Source organism: Podarcis gaigeae (assembly GCF_964106915.1).
Source record: "Podarcis gaigeae genome assembly, chromosome: 3".
Lineage (NCBI taxonomy): Eukaryota > Metazoa > Chordata > Lepidosauria > Squamata > Lacertidae > Podarcis > Podarcis gaigeae.
The window spans coordinates 86,154,072-86,174,903 of NC_139680.1; the positions used below are offsets into that span (position 1 = coordinate 86,154,072).

General features: G+C 40.9%; 1 protein-coding gene across 5 annotated transcripts in view; it reads right to left on the reverse strand.

Annotated features, from left to right (window-relative positions):
• Positions 1 to 20,832, reverse strand: part of KIF6 (kinesin family member 6) — a 148,864-nt gene that overhangs the window by 122,952 nt on the left and 5,080 nt on the right. For all 5 annotated transcript variants that reach the window (XR_014562509.1, XR_014562510.1, XR_014562511.1 and 2 more), the window contains exons 4-6: positions 9,759 to 9,906; positions 3,910 to 4,019; positions 1,159 to 1,288 (exon numbers count right to left, since the gene is read on the reverse strand). Coding sequence is in view for 1 of the 5 variants with exons in the window: in XM_083732325.1 (XP_083588451.1) it covers positions 1,159 to 1,288; positions 3,910 to 4,019; positions 9,759 to 9,906 (388 nt within the window). In the remaining 4 variants the exon portion in view is untranslated. The remainder of the gene's footprint in view (positions 1 to 1,158; positions 1,289 to 3,909; positions 4,020 to 9,758; positions 9,907 to 20,832) is intronic.

Genomic DNA, 20,832 nt, shown 5'->3' on the forward strand with positions numbered 1-20,832 from the left:
CTGAAAGGTTTCATACCCTTGTTAATAATGCCCATTGTTGCCTTTAGAAGCCTTTTTTTGAGTCTTTGTGGATATATACATCATGCCATGAAGATCTATCACAGTCATACTCATATACCATATGTGTGAACTTGATGTGGACGTGTTATCTCATTCCTTTTCCCTCACTTCCTGGCTTCACTCACAGCTCTTCACATAACACAATGTAGTCTACAATCACCATATGGTAATGACTGTATCGAAATGGATTGAATGAAGAAGTCTAGCGTCTGCTCAGATCTCCTCAAGCCTCAAAATCATGCTTGCCCAATTCACATTGGTCTATGATCCAAGCATGCACTCAGTTTTCCATACAACAGAGTTTACATGGATCTCATGCAATATACCATCAATTCAGATTTATTATCATGTTGAGCTGGCTACATGCACCAGGCCCATTGGCAGACCAACTCTGTGTTACAAAGATGTCTGGATCAACCCCACTGTGTGGGAATCCTAGGAGGATCACAGAGAGAAGAAATGCCATCTGCAGCAGCATAACCAGACACTGACATCTGCCCCAGCTGCAACAAAACATGTCTCTCCCATATCAGTCTCTACAGCCACAGCAGGCACAGCAACTTTCCAACAGTTTGGCTTCACCCCCAAAGGAACACTCCTCCATTGCTGACCACATAACACTAGTAATAACACAATTGCACTGTCTGCCGATACATTCCGAGGCCCAATATAAGCTGCAGGTTTTAACATATAAACCCTTATGCGGCTTAGAGCCACCAAAAAATGACTGACTACCTTTCCCAACAAGAATACATCCAGACTATGTTCATCCAGACCTTACAAATGTCTTCTGGGGCCCTTCCCCATGAAGCCCTACCCCTGAGAGATGCTCAAGAGAAAGTGCCTTTTTGGTTGTGGCTGTCTGCCTATGGAATGTTTTCCCAAGTGAGGCTCACCTGGTGCAGCATCTTATTGGCACCAGATGAAGATTTTCCTCTTCACCTGGGCATTTGATGGAATTTGAAAAGTTTCTAAAGTTGATTGTAAATTACTTGAAGTCTTGTGTTAAATGAATTACAAAAGAGAAGAAATAAATATATTAAGTCTTTTGAGTTCAACAAGAGGATAATTGAACTGTTTATAGCCAAAGATTCTCACCTCTGCAATCATCCTGTTAGTGTCTCCTAAGAAAAGAAGGTTCAGTGCTTCCTCCTCATTGGTTGCTTGCTGCAAAGAGAGGTGTTTCAGATGAATGTTCTGATCAGGATCTTCCATTATTGTCACCTTTCTAGAAGAAGAAGAAGAGGAGGAGGAGGAGTTTGGATTTGATATCCCGCTTTATCATTACTCTAAGGCAGTGTTTCCCAACCTTGTGCCTCCAGATGTTTTTGGCCTACAACTCCCATCATCCCTGACCACTGGTCTTGCTAGCTAGGGATGATGGGAGTTGTAGGCCAAAAACATCTGGAGGCACAAGGTTGGGAAACACTGCTCTAAGGAGCCTCAAAGCTGCTAACAATCTCCTTTCCCTTCCTCCCCCACAACAAGCACTCTGTGAGGTGAGTGAGGTGGAGAGACTCCACTGCTCTTAAACACTACACCACACTGGCTCTACAATACAAAAAAATGAAAATAAAAACAAGATTTAAGTCAAGCTTAATGCCAGCATTTTGAGCACAAAATATATTGCAGCCATTTTAAAGAATCCATAATGTATTTTGTGAATAAGTAAATGCACAGATATCCTGGATTCCCCCCCCCCCCCCGAACTTAGAATCATAGAATCTTAGAGCTGGAAGGGACACAAGGGTCATTGAGTCCAACCCTCCGCAATGCAGGACTCTCAGTTAAAGCAACCCTCAGGTTGTGTCACTCAGCGAAGAGAAATTTCCCAGGTGTTCATATCAGAACTACCAAAAAACCCTGTGCAAACTGCAGTTAATATTTGCACCTTGAGACAGGCCCATGAAACATTTCATAGGCAATGTGGCGATGGTTTTCCCCATCCTCAGAATACATCCTTTCATTTCCCCCTTTATCTTTGATTTTATTTCCTTTCTTCCACTTAAAGACTGGCCCTAATTCAAGAATGACAGGCTACAGCATAAAACATGAACTAATAAGGATCATGACACAATTATAATATACAAGCAAAAAAATTCTTGGGACAGTTCTAATAATGCAGTAGGCAATATCCTATTAGTAACTGGCCTTGCTACATCACTGCCCCCTGCAAAAAAATAAAAAATGCTGATCAAAGAGCCATGCCTTCAGCTAACACCTAAAGCTAAACATTGTGGTCTGCACCTCAGAAGTGAGTTTGTACCTCAGTCAGAAGAGAGGGCAGTCCATTAATGGGATGCCACCACTGAGAAGGCTCTATCCCATTTTACTTGACCAGGGGGTAAAGAAGGGCCTCCACCCCACAGATGTTCCTTTCAGCATTTGGGCCCCTAGATGCTTAGGGTTTTATGTCAACTTAACAAAGAGAAAATTTGATGGTTGTGGAACTTGTAGACCTCATCTAGACCTGAGATTGTGCATGACTGTGTGTGTGCCTTACCAAAACAAGTCCTCATATGTTAGGTTTTCTTACTAGCTTGGCTGATGCAACCAAAGAATTTGTACATTACAACTTGGCTAATTCTGTTTTATGCATATTCCACCCAGCTTTAAAGAAGTCTACAAATTCCATCTACTTAGCCAAATGAAAACATTCTTTGTTTATAGAAAAAACAAAAATCCTGCTTCTGCCTCCTCTCCATCATTATGGATAAGTTAGCAGTACTTTTCCATATCAAGGTCCAAGTTAGGACTAATTCTTATGGATTTTAGACATTTCTACCTGTACTGGAGGAATGGAGACAACTTTATATAGATATAAAGCTAGTAGCAGCAACTTGAATTATGAGAAACAATATAAAAAGGTAAAGGTAAAGGTACCCCTGCCCGTACGGGCCAGTCTTGACAGACTCTGGGGTTGTGCGCCCATCTCACTTAAGAGGCCGGGGGCCAGCGCTGTCCGGAGACACTTCCGGGTCACGTGGCCAGCGTGACATCGCTGCTCTGGCGAGCCAGAGCCGCACACGGAAACGCCGTTTACCTTCCCGCTGGTAAGCGGTCCCTATTTATCTACTTGCACCCGGAGGTGCTTTCGAACTGCTAGGTTGGCAGGCGCTGGGACCGAGCAGCGGGAGCGCACCCCGCCGCAGGGATTCGAACCGCCGACCTTTCGATCGGCAAGTCCTAGGCGCTGAGGCTTTAACCCACAGCGCCACCTGCGTCCCACGAGAAACAATATACTGAACAGTATTAATAGTTTCCTCTATCACTTTTTTTTTTTTTTTGAGAGGGTCAGTTTGACACTGGAAACCATCGACATAACACTATCTAATCAAACTCATATATTTTTCTGCCACTATGAAAAAAGTTGTACCTATTGGTAAAAAAAAAAAAAGCCAGAATGAGACAGGGTGCAAAAATCCAAGTGTTCAGTAGGAATATTTGTCAGGTCTAATTTTCTTAACTGCCAATGGTGACCAGAAATCTCTATTTTTGCAGCCCTTTTCAAATCACAGATATTCTTTGTTTTAGATGTATCTGTGAAAAAATGACATCTCTGTAAATTCAGAACTCTTTTCAGAATCCACAGCAACCCCTATTAAACACACATTTTAACTCAATTGCTCCCACTAAATGAATGTGATCCAACATAATGCTAAACTGACACATTTACTTTCTAAAAGGTATGGGAAAGGAAATAAATTAAGAATAACCACACCTAAATCTGAAAGTACTTGTGGGTTTTTAAAAAGAAAAATGTAATTTTGCATCTAATGAAGGCTGGAATTTTTATTTTGGAAAAAAATATATGAAAAGATTTGTGATTTTTAAAAATGTTTCACTCACGGCAAATCTTCTAGTTTGGAGGCTTCATGTCGTGGGTCCAGCAGATCATAACCACACTCATTATAAATTTCTAAGTAGGAAATATGTGTTGTGTATACTTTGCTGCTATCCTGAATTGGAAGAAAAATAAAAAAGATGGGATCAATAGTTATCTAAAAACCTAGGATACACTGACAGTACATATTTTGTGTTATTTACCTTCTTACAGTATGTCCTCCTTTGAAAGGTTTACACACATTATTAGAAGGTGGTCCCCCCCCCCCCCATTTTTAATTATAATGTTCCATTATAAGCATTTTGGCATACTGAGAAAGACAGTAATAAAATTAAGAATAAAACATGGTAAGACTATAATAAAAGAGCAACACCAGTACAACTGGTTACTTATTAACCTTCCTCAATATATTTATTTAATGGTTCCATACTTGTACAAATATATATGTGCCATGTCTCTGTGAGCAGATCTGTCTGCATTCTCCTCTTGAATTGCTTTGTTGGCTCAGACAATCTGAAAACTGATGGGGAGCAGAAAATAATAGTCTGCTGAGAACCTACAATCTTTCATTTGGGAGAGAACCCTAGAAAGGCATCTTCCCCTTTGGACCCACATGGGGAACAGCATCACTTCTTACTGCTTTAGGTAGGTATCGGTATCGGTGTGACATCAGCCACCAGCCCCCTAATCTCCATGTGCATCTCTGAACCTTCAGACTAAAGAAATAGCACAGAATTGCCATCATTAATAGGTCTGAAAACAAAGGGTCAAGAATTAATGTGAGCTTACAGAGATCAGCAACAGGCAGCACAGCATTACCAATGATGGACAAGGATCAATGAAAGACAGCTTGCTGTCCATTACCAATGCTTCTTTGCAATGTGCAGCCTCAAGAGAATGCCGGTTGTGTTCTACGTTGTGCCCATCAGTTCATGTAGGACACTGGAGAGCCCAAGAGGCCTGGCAGTGCCCCACAGGCACTAAGATACATCCTAGATTGCACCATACTTATTTGCAACTCGTAGAGGTTCCCTGGCAGAATGTCAATGTGGAAAGGGTTCTCTGAATGTACAAAGCCTGAAAACAATTCATATTGCCCCTTTGTTTGGGTATGGAATATGCTCCTATCAACCAAGGATGGCTTACTCAGGTGGTGAGTTATTTTCTATTTTACTAGGCTGCCCATTGTAGGAAGACATGGAAGGCTATGGATATTACAAATATTTGGGCAGGACAACTCACTGTTACTTTTCCCCCTTCGCCAAGGCCCACCATGGATTACGAATTACAAGGGGCAGCACCTCTCCAAAGCTACACATTTTCCACTCCTACCACGCCACCCAAATGCCATGGTTGGTGTTTCCGCAAACATTATTCAAACCATACACAAAAAACTGGGCTTGGCGGTATAAGAGAGAAATGTGTATCCATCTCAGTGATTCATTGAGTGTCTTTAGACTGAGCTTTGCATTCTGAGTACCTTGGATTTAACATACAGTTCCTTCAAGATAATCCACATTTCAGTAAATTTACAGTAATAAGCTTTCCACTAGCTGTTTCTAACACAGCAAGGTAAAAGGGGGGAGCAGATGGCGCTGTGATCTAAACCACTGAGCCTCTTGGGCTTGCTGATCAGAAGGTCGGCGGTTCGAATCCCCATGACGGGGTGAGCTCCAGTAGCAGTTTAGTCATGTGCCAGTAGCGGTTTAGTCATGCTGGCCACATGGCCCAGAAAGCTGTCTGCGGACAAATGCCGGCTCCCTCGGCCTGAAAGCGAGATGAGCACTGCAACTCCAGAGTCGCCTTTGACTGGAATTAACCATTCAGGGGTCCTTTACCTTTTACCTTTACCTAACACAGCAGTTAGAAGAAAACTGAGCTGGAAGTTGCATGCACCTCTAAGGGTATGCACATATGCTAGGACCTCCAACCAGGAAGAGATGGGAGAGTGACAGCTCCCTATCTAATGTGCAAGAATATACTAAATCTGGCTTTGCCTAGCTAGAGATCCCATATGTGGGGGCACAGACCATGAAGACCCATTCCAGTACTAAACTGAGGCAATCCAGTAAGTGATTTTCCCCGTTTTAAAATTCTAACCTTTTAAACCCACTGATGTATATATTCAGACTAGTTCTATGCCACCTTTCTGCTAAACAGAGATACTGGTCAAGGCTTATAAACCAAAACAGTTGCAACTTGGATGAACAAGCAGTGACAGTAAATAATATCCGAGAGTTTCAACTCAGAAGGACATAAATGTTCCACTTTGGCTTTGCCTCTATTGGTTAATGAGGTGATACAAGTGATATTTCAACATATAAACAGAATTTCATTTTCTCTTTTGTGGAATATGGCAAAATACCAAGGTCCTTTCATTTCCTGTTACAGAAGAATCATTCTCAGACTGTCACATCCTATTTGACAAGAATACTAACCTCTTCATTAACTTATCAGTTCTCAATCAGTTTAATAAAGTTTCTACAGTGCTTTGTTCCCTAGATCCGATTAACAAAATCCTTTACTTCAAGTTTCATCTTGTTTGAGGGAGTATAACACTAAGCTCAAACCTGTATTCCAACTATTACTAAGAAAAAATACTAAATGCAAAGCAGATTACTACTCAGAATGATAGGGCCAGTAAGGCCATGGTTAAGAGAGCATGAGGAAGCCACATAATTTCATGCTCCTTTTAGCCATTTGGGGGAGGGGGGAATGGTAACTGAATTAGTCAAAGGATGCAGAAATATCTAAAATATACAAGGAATCCAAAGAAACAGGTGCAATAAACTATAAAGGGACTCCTGCTGCAGTGAGGCCTTGGACCATCGGCTGTGGGGAGGAGTGCAGGGCCTGCTCCCTTCTCCAACTGGCCCAGGGGGCGTGGCCCAGGCCCTTATTTGGAAGAAACTTTTGGGGAAGTGTGGGAAGTGCTCTGCCATTCCTTCCCTGTTCCAGGTGGTTAATGTGCTTTAAAATGTCCTCAAGCAGTCGGTGGCAATTTAAATTTTTATTTCTTTATTTCCTTTCTTCCTTTGTTGGGGGTGGGTGGGATGGATATTTGGTTGGGGATTAATTTTAGTATAATTGTTCTGTTTCTTTTGTTGTTGTTGTTTTATTGGTTCTGTATAGTTTGTGTTTTGTTTTTAAGGGGCGGGATCAGGGCTGCCTGGGAGTGGGGCCCCAGCCAACACGATGGCTGGGACAAGTTCCACGGGGGTGGGGGGGGAGGACTGGAACATACGATCTCAGTGATCATGGGCAGGAGGCGGACCATGACCATGTCATAACCGAGGAGGCAGGTTTAGTCGTTATTTTAAGACTATCCCTGCCTCCGGGTCTGGCCTTGACCGGATGGATACTGGATTCCATGACCTGAAGGTGTTGCTGTGTAATGCCAGGTCAATGATGAATAAAACCACTGCCATCCACGACCTGATTGTGGATGGAGGATTTGACCTGGCATGTGTGACAGAGACCTGGTTGGAGGAAGCAAATGGGCCTGTCCTTGCCGCTGCTTGCCCACCAGGTTTCTCTTACGCACAGCAACCCAGGTCATTTGGGCGGGGGGGGGGGGAGGGGTTGCAGTGATTTTTAGGAAGTCACTAGCTTGCACCAGGCATCCTACTGGGAAGATCCAGTTTTCTGAGTGCATGTTCTGGAAGTTGGGCAATAGGGGCAGTACAGGATTCCTTTTGGTGTACCGACCTCCCCGCTGCACCAAGGATTCCCTGTCTGAGCTGCTTCAGGTCGTGGTGGATTTTCTCCTGGAGACACCTAGTTTGGTTGTCCTAGGGGATTTTAACATCCATGCCGACACGACCTTACAAGGGGCCGCTCGGGATTTCGTGGAAAGCATGGCCTCCATGGGGCTGTCCCTGAATAAGTTTGGCCCAACTCATAGTCATGGACATGCCTTAGACCTGGTGTTCACCTCTAGTGACGTGGGTGATCTGACACTAAGTAAAAGTGAAACAAAAGAAGTGCCATGGTCAGATCACTTCCTGGTGCAACTGGACTTCTCCGCGACCCTTCCCCTCTGCAGGGAGGTGGGACCAATTTGGATGGTCCGCCCCCACCACTTAATGGATCCAAATGGTTTCCAGAGAGTGGTAGGGGATGCTTTATCCCATGTTGATGGCCTTTCAGCTGATTCCCTGGTGGCCCGCTGGAATGCGGAGTTAACCAGGGCTATTGACTGTCTGGCTCCGAAGCGCCCTCTCCGATTGCATGGAGCCCGGACAGCCCCGTGGTTTTCTTTGGAGCTGAGGGCAATGAAAACAACAGTGAAACATTGCGAGAAGCAAAGCTAGAGGGAACCAGGCAGCGGGCCTTCTCGGTAGTGGCGCCCGCCCTGTGGAACGCCCTCCCACCAGATGTCAAAGTGATAAATAACTACCTGACATTCAGAAGACATCTTAATGGGAAGTTTTTAATCTGTGATATTTTAGTGTATTTTTGGTTTCTATGGAAGCCGCCCAGAGTGGCTGGGGTACAAATAAATTATTATTATTATTATTATTATTATTATTATTATTATTATTATTTAAAGTAAAATTTGGCATTTCACAGTAACTAACCTTATAATCCTAAATATATTCATATGGAAGTAAGGTCACATTAATAATAACAGGATTTACTTCCATTTTAGAGGATTTAGGAACACAGAACACTATATCTCATAATTCAGCTATGTCTGTGACCAGCATAGCAATGAACATTCGCCAGCAGTGCCACCTGTGGAGCAGCTGTAAGCTGTGTCCTATGAATGGCATTCACCCTTCAAGGTCTTTGATGCGATCTTGTTAACTAGTCCTTTTGGTCCAGATACCATTTTTAACAGATCTAAAAATGTTAAATTCAAAACAGATGGGAAAGAGTCTCTTGAGAAAAATACATTTCTGCACAAAATATTTTAATTGCATTTTTACTGTTCACAGATTTACCTGGTTCATGTGGTCTGCAGGTGCAGTTACACAAAGAAAGTTGCCTAATACCTACCCTTTCCTTGCTCAGACAGAATCAATGAATCAACCTCTTGCATATCCTTCATAAGTATTTCAAATCTTAATTGAACAATAAAAAAGCCCACAAAAATCTGAGAGAATTTTGGACATTTCTGCCTCTGAATACTTAACAGTTCAGCAATAATGTTTTAATACATTTTTAAGACAGACTGCGTATCTGGTTCTGAACCAGTCTTCTACAGAATCTAAATCAGTTTATCGTGAATGGTTTGAAAATATATCTCCAAGGACTGATATCTCAGCCTTATTGAGGTTTTAATGACTAAATGAACCCTGGCAGAAAAACCAAGAAGTTAAAAATGAAATGAAAACATATTTAACATCTTAAAACTAATTAAAAGTATCTAAAAATTAAGAACATCTAAAAACTTTTAATAACAATTGCATAACATCCCCACACAGATAATAATTTCAAGGCAACCAGATATCATGATTTCTTTCCTCAGCTGTATCATTATACAGTGGTACCTCGCAAGACAAATGCCTCGCAAGACGAAAAACGCGCAAGACGAAAGAGTTTTCCGTTTTTTGAGTCGTTCCGCAAGACGAATTTCCCTATGGGCTTGCTTCGTAAGACGAAACATCTTGCGAGTTCTTGTGAGTTTGTTTCCTTTTTCTTAAAGCCGCTAAGCCGTTAATAGCCGCTAAGCCGCTAATAGCCGCTAAGCTGCTAATCGCTGCTAAGCCGCTAATAGCCGTGCTTCGCAAGATGAAAAAACCGCAAGACGAAGAGACTCGCGGAACGGATTATTTTCGTCTTGCGTGGCACCACTGTATTCGTAAATGAAATGTTTTAAAGAAAAATGATCAGAGAGAATGGCCTGTACCTTCTGCAACTGCTGAAATATGTAAGATAGTGTCCGTGGAATTATGCCCCTATCACTGTAACGTTCTGCTCCTCCTGTTATGGTAAAGGTCTTGCCGCTGCCCGTCTGTCCATAAGCAAATATGGTGCCATTATAGCCAGCTAGAGCACTGAAAGTGGAGCAATAAATATGTTATCTATGGAATATAAACATTGGTTTATAAACCTTCACTCTCTGATTAGTGTAGCCATGGAAATCTTTGCTGGCATGACTAGATATTCCTTACATCTTTTAAAATGAAAAATAATGTCAATCATTTTCAAGCAATTTCCCTTAATTTAACACATTTTTTGAATGCTTTCGTGAATATATGCATTTTAATACACACTTACCCCAATGAATGCAATTTTGTACGCGTTACTTGGCTGGAGAACTGCACAGCAAAATTCAATGAAGTGCAAATTTTGAAGGCGGGCTGTGCTTCGATTCTCATATTGTCCTGGAAAGTGTGAATTTGGTAGCTTCACCTTTAAATGTGAACTGAAGCAAATCCCTCCTCAATCCCCACTGGTGATTTTTAGCAGTAGCAAACTGTATAGGGAAAAAGATGGCTGCCCCCATCTTCTTGAAGCCATTTTTACATTTAAAAAGGTTTTTAAAAGAAGAATGGAATAAGAAACTCCTTAGAGCACCTTGCAATTGATTCCTCCCTCTTAGGTAAAAAAAACCAACAACCTTATTGCTACCTGGCAAACATCACTAATTAACCCTCTTCCAACTGTCAACGGGGAAATTTCCAAAGAAGGAGAGGGATCCCTTTTCACAGTCTGAATTTTATACTAGCTTTTGAGTACACTGTTTTAGAAGAAACTAATCACCATTTCCGATTTCACAAAAATAAAGTTTGAAATGCAGAAGACAGAGCTCAGTGCAAAATGTAGCCCTAGGTTGCAAAAAGGTATCCTACATACCTTCTTCCATAATTCACATATATAAAGATTTTTCTAGAAATGTACATACAGAGCCTTTGTTTTCAAGTCACATTCAAAGTAAGACATTACTGTTGTAAGCAATATGTGGCTGGGGGAAAGAGAAGTGGGAAGAGAGAGGGAAGATAGTAAAGTTTCATTATTTTACATAGTACAGTGGTACCTCAGGTTAAGTACTTAATTCATTCCAGAGGTCCGTTCTTAACCTGAAACTGTTCTTAATCTGAAGCACCACTTTAGCTAATGGGGCCTCCTGCTGCTGCCGCACTGCTGGAGCACGATTTCTGTTCTCATCCTGAAGCAAAGTTCTTAACCCAAGGTACTATTTCTGGGGTAGCAGAGTCTGTAACCTGAGGCGTATGTAACCTGAGGTATCACTGTATATGAAGGAAGCTTTTATGTCAGCATCACATGAATCGCTACTTTTTGTTGGCAATGTGAGAGACCAGAGGGCCCAGGGAGTGGTTTGCAGTGTGTGTTGTTTGGTGGGGCAAGGGTGTTGCTGGATGAGATAAACCAGGCATCCCCAACCTGCAGCCCTCCAGATGTTTTGGCCTACAACTCCCATGATCCCTAGCTAACAGTACCAGTGGTCAGGCATGATGGGAATTGTAGTCCAAAACATCTGGAAGGCTGAAGGTTGGGGATGCCTAAGATAAACCATATGAACTGTATGCTGTCTCGGGGTGGGGTGGGGACTGATCCCTGTCTTGTTGACTTGCATATGTAATGATGAATTATGGCTTCTCCCATAATTATATCATATTCCTGACATCATATCAATGGAAACATTTCAGGTTGATGAAGTAATCATTCTCTTGATAAGACTTACTAGTTTTCAAAAGAAGATTGTATTTGGTTTTTCAGCTCAAATACTCAACATATGTTATGTAAAAGAAGAGGGGGGAAGTATTTTTGTGCACTCTGTTTATGAGTAAAGTTATAAATAAGCCATGCTAAAAAAAAAAGAAAAAGGAAAACCTTCCTTTTCTTCCCTAGGAGGATGGGGCCATGTGTAGTTCAACAGTGAGTCTGGTGCCATGAGAGAGGCAAAAGGCCTCCAACTCATTTATCTGGAAGCCTAAGCATTTGCCAGATGGCTCAGCGTAATCTACAATAGCAAAATGTCAAAGAAAAGAACACAATAAGATGCCAAAGAAAGCCAGTATCTGCTGAAAACAAAAATACCAGAATTGTCAGAAGTATTTGTTTTCTGCCTGGTTATTAGGCATATATTCCACCTTTGTTTCAAAAAGAATTCATGGGGGGGGGGGTGTTCTATGTTATATCATGTTGTCAGAGTGAAACAGTTGTTTGTCCACATTAGGATTAGCAGAATATTTTCGAACTTCGTAGCATTGCACTGAAACTGGGAAATTCTTGGGTGATCAATTTCTTGGGCTTGGTCCTCACAATCTCACAACTTCTTACTCTGTCTTGCTGTAATTCAATACTTCTGCAGTTTACTAAGCCAGATTTTGTTTGTTTGTTTGTTTGTTACGTCTAAAGTGCAAAACAATATTTAATCTCAGTTTACAAAATGTGATATGAAAGCTGGCTCCGCTTAAACTAGGATACAACTCTGTAGCCACATTTTGAACTGTCAGAGTTTCTGGACTATCTTCGAAGTTCGCTCCAAGATGAACTACAATCATTAAAGATGGAACTGAGATTGAGGATAGGTACATATTCTCTAGGGAAGAGCACATATGGCATACTAGTTGAAGCTAGTAAAAGGTTCTTGTGGGCACTACCACTACCTGAGTATCCAAGAGCAGGGATAGATCCAGGAATACTCCCATATTGTACATCTACTGAGTCAATGAACGTGCAACCCTACACAGAGCAGGTTGCACATCTATTCCAATGTCAGGTTTAAATGTGCCTGGATTCAGCTTCAGTTTATTCACCCTCATCCCGTCCAAACTGCCCCAAATGAAAGTCACTCCCACATGGTATAGAACAATACCACGAAGCTTTTCTGAGACTGGAGGGGGAAGAGTTTTTGTTTTTAAAAAAATGATATTTGTCTAGTTAAGATGGGCGGGGAATAATGGTGGTGGTGGTGGTGATGCCAGCAAAACTTAAAAATCCAGCCAATTGCCATCACAAGAAGATATGGATTAGGACAGTGATGGCCAAACTTGGTTCTCCAGCTGTTTTGGGACTACAACTCCCACCATCCCTAGCTAACAGGACCAGTGGTCAGGGATGATGGGAATTGTAGTCCCAAAACATCTGGAGGGCCACCACTGAATTAAGAGAAGAAAGAGTTGAGGAGCTAGCAAAAGGAGAGTTGGATAGAGAAAGAATGCTAGGCAACCACTTGCAGAGTACCACTTGTTCTGCAGATGCCCTTCTTGGAAGTTACAATGTGACTAGAGACTGGAATGCTTTTCTCTTAGGTAGTTGAGCTTTAAAATGGTTACAGAATTGCTTTATTTAGTTAATTCTATCTGTATCTCAAACAGAAACACATCAAAGACATAATCCCCCAAAAAAGTAACCATGCTAAAATGGACTGTAGCAAGTTTTTGTCATGCTACAAAGTGTCATATTAAGGCATTCATGAATTTGTGACAGGGTAGAATGTTGTACAGCTATATAAAAGATTGTTACATTTCTCTCCCTAGATTCAGGAGAGGCATGTTACTTTGGCAATATAAACATAACTGAGTAATCCTTCATGGACCAAATCTGATTTCAACAGACTTAAAAGAAATGAGGGAATTCTGATTGGGGAACACAAAGACTTTGAAGTACTGAGTTAAAATAATCAAGTTAAAAATACAGTGGTACCTTGGGTTACATACGCTTCAGGTTATATACGCTTCAGGTTACAGACTCCGCTAACCCAGAAATAGTGCTTCAGGTTAAGAACTTTGCTTCAGGATGAGAACAGAAATCGGGCTCCAGCAGCACGGCAGCAGCAGGAGGCCCCAATGGCTAAAGTGCTGCTTCAGGTTAAGAACAGTTTCAGATTAAGTACGGACCTCTGGAACGAATTAAGTACAGTGGTGCCTCGCAAGACGAAATTAATTCATTCCGCGAGTTGTGCCGTCTTGCGATTTTTTTGTCTTGCGGAGCGCAGATTCGCTGGGTATTAACGGCTTTAAGAAAAAGGAAGCAAACTCGCAAGACGTTTGGTCTTGCGAAGCAAGCCCATAGGGAAAATCGTCTTGCGAAGCAACGCAAAAAACAAAAAACCCTTTCGTCTTGCGCGTTTTTCGTCTTGCAAGGCATTCGTCTTGCGAGGTACCACTGTACTTAACCCGAGGTACCACTGTAAATGGTAAAAATTGCCACTTTATAAGAGAGGCCTTGAATGGGTAAATGGGGCCTTTGGACCAAAAGAATCTTAACTGCTCCTGCATTTTATACAGTCCTGCATTAGCCATTAAATGAGGTGGTCCTTCAATAACTATGGAACGAGGTGAAACAGAGGAAAAGCACAAAGGTAGATACTGTGGAACCTTGGTTCTCGAACTTAATGAGTTCCGGGAGTCCATTTGACTCCCAAAATGGTTCGCAAACCAAGGCACGGCTTCCAATTGACTGCAGGAGCTTCCAGTAGTCAAGTGGAACCCTCATCAGACGTTTGGCTTCTGAAAAATTTTCACAAACCAGAACACTAACTTTTGGGTTTACAGCATTCAGGAGCCAAAACGTGCAAGTCCCAAGGCATTCGAGAACCAAGGTACAATACAAACTTTATTTTTCACTCAAGAACTAATCAAGTCTTGAATTATTTCAAGCTTTTATTCAGGGAGCTTTTTTATTTTTGGCTAAAAATAAACTTGAGATCAAAGTATGTAAAATACATGCTGATGAAAGTTGTCAACTATTAATATTTCAGTCACACCCCTTCTCTAAACTATTTTTCTGGCATCTTTGTACTTCCATTCTATCCATCACAGACACCCTTTAGAACTAGAGTGAAATATGGCACAGTACTGACTAATTCAACTTTCAAGTAGTAATGCTTATGAGAAACATAAAGTTTACCCTCATTTTAAAGTTTTGAGACAGATGTTTTCAAGGAGATACATTTAAATATCTTTCCTCGTTTGGAGATAAAAGTTATTTTCATTAAAATAAACAAAATATCTCATTATTACATCTTTTGTCTCCCTGCCAAATCTGTAGCATAAACCCTATTTAGCAATGCTCTCATTTCACGGATATGTGCAGTTCTTTATATATACACTTAGCAGAATGGATTTTTTTCAGTGCAAATACACACTGCATACATTTTTTCCACAAAAGCTGTCAGAAATTGGCCTGAAAAATATGTGCAGTGTTTATAATTTAAGCAGTTTACATTAATTTGAATGCTTGGGCAATCTGGATTTTGTGTCAAAATAAATCTTAAAAGATACTATGCCTTATAATAGCAGTTTGAGGGAAAACATAGTAATCCTTGATACAATTTCAGATCTGTGGCTCCATAACTGAGTGTCTTTCTTTAAAAAAAAAACCCACTTTAATCTTTATAGTTCTGACACTTCATTTTTCAGTGAGATTTAAAAAGGAGGAAAGAAAACAAACCCAAAACATGCTAAATAAAAACCCTATAATCATGTCAAAGTGGTATTCAAAAAGGGCATTATTTTCTTCCCCCACCATGCTGCAAATAGACTCTACCGACCTCGATGTCAAGCCAACTACACGAATAAGAAGAAGGATGTGATGCATGTTTGTCTATTGTATGGCTTCACCACTGCTTACTAAGGGATATCAAAAGATGGCAAGGCCTCCCAGTATATCATTAGTTCTCAACTACTAAGCCATTGGCTGGAACTAACTATGGACCATCCTGCTAGTTCCAAAGTGGGTGGGTTTTTTACTTATTTACCAGCCCTAAGTACCTAGTCCAGTTCTTCTTTCTCCCATATTTCATAGAGATAGAGAGGCTTTTAGGACTCACTCAATTCCCTTGACTTTAAATTACAGAATCATGGAATTGTAGAGTTGGGAGGGACCACAAGGGTCATCTACTTGAACGCCCTGCATTGCAGGAATTTTTGCCCAACATGGGGCTCAAACCCACAACCCTGAGATTAAGAATCTTGTGCTCTAATAATAATAATAATAATACCTTTATTGTCAATGTACAGCCTGTGTACAATGAAATTAACTGAGCCTACCCTCCCCCCCCCGCAAACACTCAGTCTCATTGCACTGTGTGTGCTTGTTGCACAACACAACACACCGAAAGTCAGTTGCACTATACTATTTTCCGTTCAGCAGCCTAACTGCCCACAGATAGAAACTTTTTAGCCTGTTGATACGACTGATTATACTTCTACATCTCCTGCCCGAGGGTAGAAGATTAAAGAGGTGCTGGCTGGGGTGTGAATCGTCCCTGAGAATTTTTCTCACTCTCCTAAGGCATTGATTCCTTGCAATGCCATCTAGCAGGCTCAGGGGACAGCCCGTGATATCATGTGCTGTGTTCACCACCCTCCGGAAAGACTTTCTGTCCGTGGCTGTCAAGCCAACGTACCACACTCTGATACAATATGAGAGGACACTTTCTGTTGTGGACTGGTAGAAGGAGGTCATCAATTGTTGTTTAACATTGTTCTTTCGCACGACCCTGAGGAAATGGAGTCTCTGTTGGCACTGGCGGAGGAAGAGGGGGCGGGGGGAGCATGATCCTGGTGGGGTTCCATCATGGCTGCCCCCCGCCAGCGCGGGGCACCCCCGCAGGCAGTGCGCCCCACCCCAGAACACGCGCCCCGCCCCCAGGATGCGTGCCAGCCCCGCCCCGCCTGCTCTCTGCCCCCTGTGCCAGAGCATAAAGCTCCGCCACTGTCTGTTGGGCCTGAGCTATTTGGTTGAGTTGTGGTTGTTGATGTGAAATGAAGTCCTTCAGAATATGACTGCACATACCCACACCCTGAAAGAGGTAGGGTACTTTTCACTAGTGAAATCACAAAGCAACCAGTTTGAAGACACCCCCTGCTCCCCTTTCTGTTTAGCCAGCCACTGAATCATGGAGTTGTTAGACAAGCAAGAGAGGTACGTGTCAATGGGAATAACTAGGAAATGTAACAGTGGACCTGCAGAATCTCTCAGCACAAATATCAGAGCACTACGATTCATCCCAGAGTATTTCCTCCGTGTGCAGTACTGTTATCAGAAGCTTTATTTCCTCTGACCACAGGCATTTTATAGTGAACTATTATTTGTTAATGTTTAATATTTCAGATTTCACGCTGCAGTATTCAGAGTCCAATGAAAATGACATCTTAAAATTAGAATATTTAGATATAAGAGTTTTAGTCTGAAATCCTCAACATTTTGGAGAACAAACAAGGAAAGAAAAAGCTTCTAGCCAAAAAATCAGGGCCAATTCTGTGGTCAAATGCCAGTTGGCAAATGCCAGTTGGCAGAAGCAACTGGAGGCTGTGGTACTAGGACTTGCTGACTTGCTCACCAATCTCCACCCTCTCCTCAAAGTGGTTCTCCCATAAAATTAGTTGTTGTACAGGATTCTAGGCAAACTTGTGTAATGTTTTTAAGGTACTGATCCCAGGACTCAAGTTAAGCAATATATCACTTAGATCTACATACACAAAAAAGATGTTTGGCACTTGCAGTTTTAAGTTGCAATTTCAAAAGAAGACAAACTTGTGTTACAACAAGTTACTGTGGTTATGCATTCTTTAAAGTAAGCTACAATAACACAAAACTCTGCAAACTCCAGTAATAAATATTCTGGTCAGAATATACGAGACAGAGTGCAGTTAGCCAGGTTAGGAACGTGCTGTTCCAGATGCTGTGTAAATATAAAACTAAATGACAACTCTTGTTCCAAAGAATTTATAGTCAAAAATACCAGAAGCAATAAATGATCTATAACTGGAAAACTGACAATATCTTTCTTTTCAGTATTTGGGTAGCATAAGTAAGTTTTAAAAACCTTTTATTCATGTAGCCACTGTGTTGGAAACTATTCTGTCTGCCAGTTAAATCGCCCAGCAACCTACTGTACCAGCAAAAATCACCTACATGTCCAGAATCAACATGCTACAGCTGCATTCAATCGAGCCACAAAACAAGTTCAAGAGGACGGAAAATGTGATATGCTACACCACAGCTGAATGGCTGGGACAATGAACAAAGAATAATGGGCAATAGCTGTTCTTTGTGGGAGAAGGCAATGAAGAGTGACACATACTCTCCTACACTACATGCGAAATAAAAGCCACCCTCTCCTTCATAGTTTGTTTTATGTGTGAATTAGCATTAGGAATGGTAAACCAGGGCTGCCATCATAAAACCAAAAAGTGGGTTTTCATCCCTCATTGTCCTAGTCAGTGCTAATGCTCATGTAAAACCTGATTGGCATTAAAGAAAGCCATGGAAGGGAGGGTAGAATTCACATGCAGAGAAGAGGATGGCGCACACACAAGCCCACAGCACACTCCCAGTCTTCCTATTTAGGAAACTGTGAACTTCTGCTGCATTCAGTCATAAAAGAGCCTTTCTTAATTTTGAGTTCTTTTCATTTTAATACAACATCCATTTAATATAATAGCTATAATATAATATAGTAATATAATATAATATAATATAATATAATATAATAGCTCTAACATAGCTGAGAGAACAGGTTGACTAGCCAAAAATACCTGTGTAATAAATTCAAGACCGGGTCCTCATCCCCACAACTGGTCGTGCTGGTTATATTCCATGACCCTCCGACTTCCTGGTAATTCTATGGTCACCAGTCCTAATCAACATATGGGCATCTGACCATATGAGACAGACAATTTTGCCATTTGAATCTCACAGTATCATCTCGTCTGAGCATTCTTCAAGGTTCAGTAACTTACTAGCTAGTTAGCGGACATGGCTTCTGCTGTTGTGGGGAATTTTTTACATATTTAAAGTAAGTCAAATAAGTTAAATAACCATTAAATGGTTAAATTTCTTCCATCATTGCATGACTTAAGCGTCACAAGATCAGTTGTTCTATATTCATAATGAGTTCAAAGTGCTAGAAACCAACACTGCAAACCATCATTTTTATTCTGATTTCCACACAAGGACTTTTAAGTTGCACTTAAACCAGTCCTGCTTTGGATGTCGTGGGAAACTGATTCACCAACCCAGGTAGTCTATCTCGAGTAAAGAGTGCAGGAGGAGAAGAGAAGGGAAAGAGGAAATGCTCAAACTGGTAGCTTGTTCCTGCTCCATTAAACCATTGTTTGTTGGAGCAGCAATGTTACCTATGAACCAGGCCAGAAAGCAATATTATATTGCGTTTAGAACAATGGTGGACAATGGGTAGGTTATCGGACACGTTCACTTCCTGAGGCAATTTAATCTGGCCCCTAACAAAGCTATTAAACAAAGGCAACAAAATTGTCCACAGTTTCACCTATAAAAGAAAAAAAAATGTTTTAAGTTGTAAATAAATATTCAGGATCCTGGCAAGTCATGAGAAGTTCAGTTAATATGAGTAAATGCAGTTCTGACCCTCTGACTACTATTTGGGGAATACAGGGATGTCAGAGAATACAGAAACTGCTTATCACTTGTTTAAAATGTCTACTCTAGCAAAAGACTAGAGAACCAAGAAATGTATCAGTCACATCACGGAAACAAGAAAAACAATGCAGTGACTTAACATTACCCAACCTGGTGCCTTTCAGACGTTTTGAGCTATAACTTCCATCAGACCCAAGCTGAAAGGAGTTGTAGCCTAAAATATCAGGAGGACAACTAGTTGGGACAGGCTGCCTTAAGTAAAATAGCATTTCAAATGAACCTAAAGAAGTCCATGTAATCCAGAGCTTTCCAAACTATGTGTCATGACACATTAGTATGTCGGCTGCAGCGTGTAGGTGTGTCACGCAAACACTCCCTACGCTCCTCCCAGGGCTGAAAAGGGGTTAGTTTAACCTCTGGTTTGCTAGTAAAACTGAATTACTATGTCATGAAAAGATGCATGTCTAAAAAGTGTATCACCAACATGAAAAGTCTGGAAAGCTCTGATGTAATCTAAGCAAATCAGAAGATTAAAAATCCAACCTCAAAATGGGGCTTGTTGTCAAGTAGCCATGAATGGAAGTGCAGTCTGAAACAGTTAAACAAATGGAATACTGCAACAAGGGGGGAAGTTCAAAGAAAGACAAAAATAGGAAAAAAATGATTCAACTCTTCATCCTGCCAACAAGACACTGAAAACCTCTAATTAGCACCATGCATGTCCTCTCCTTTTATCATATTTTGACATTGTTCTGGATTTATTCTGTTGTAATACTGAATTTAACCTCCCCGTGATCATATGACAAACAGCCTTGGAATGCTACTGAAGAACTTCATTGATAGTTCTGTTGTGTTACTTTCCTAGAAACACATCAGAAAAGCTGTTCCCTGACTTACTGGTATACTTTCATCTTCATAAACATGTTGGTCTGAGCCTCTAGAAAATGGATCTGACAAGCTGAGATACCAAACTTGTGTGCATATGTTTTTTTTAAAGATAATAAAACCAATGTTCATTATGAAGAACCACACAATAGCAAAATAGCAACAATTAATCTAATTGTAACAACCTGTAAGGAAATTTTGGCACACTCAATTATAGAATGAACAGCAACTGTAACACCACACAGTGAAGAACACCCTAGAATATGAAAACATCTGTAAATATATACTTCAAAAATAACATTGTGCATAACAGAATGTTTTTTTAACTGTGTTTAGAAACCCCAGCTCAAATAATGAGCTATGTTCCAATAAAACTGCAATTACCAGCAAGTGATAACATCCTGCACTTTTATAAACCAAAACAGAACAAGTGTTACTCAACTATGGAAACAAACAGTTTAACAATGGGCTAAATTACAACATAGTTTAAAAAGAACACAAACATTGCAAGAAAATATTTTTCTGTCTGTTGACTGACAGTTTTAATTCACATATTTGTTATTTCTCCAAAAAGTATTTGAAGCCATATTTGGGGGGGAAACAGATGATATACAATCCTTCAATTCCAAAATAAGAACAAAGATTTTTTAAAAAAACTAAACAAAAACATGTCAAGGAGTGTCAGTTAAAAATTAAGGCGGGTTCAGTTTTTAATTATT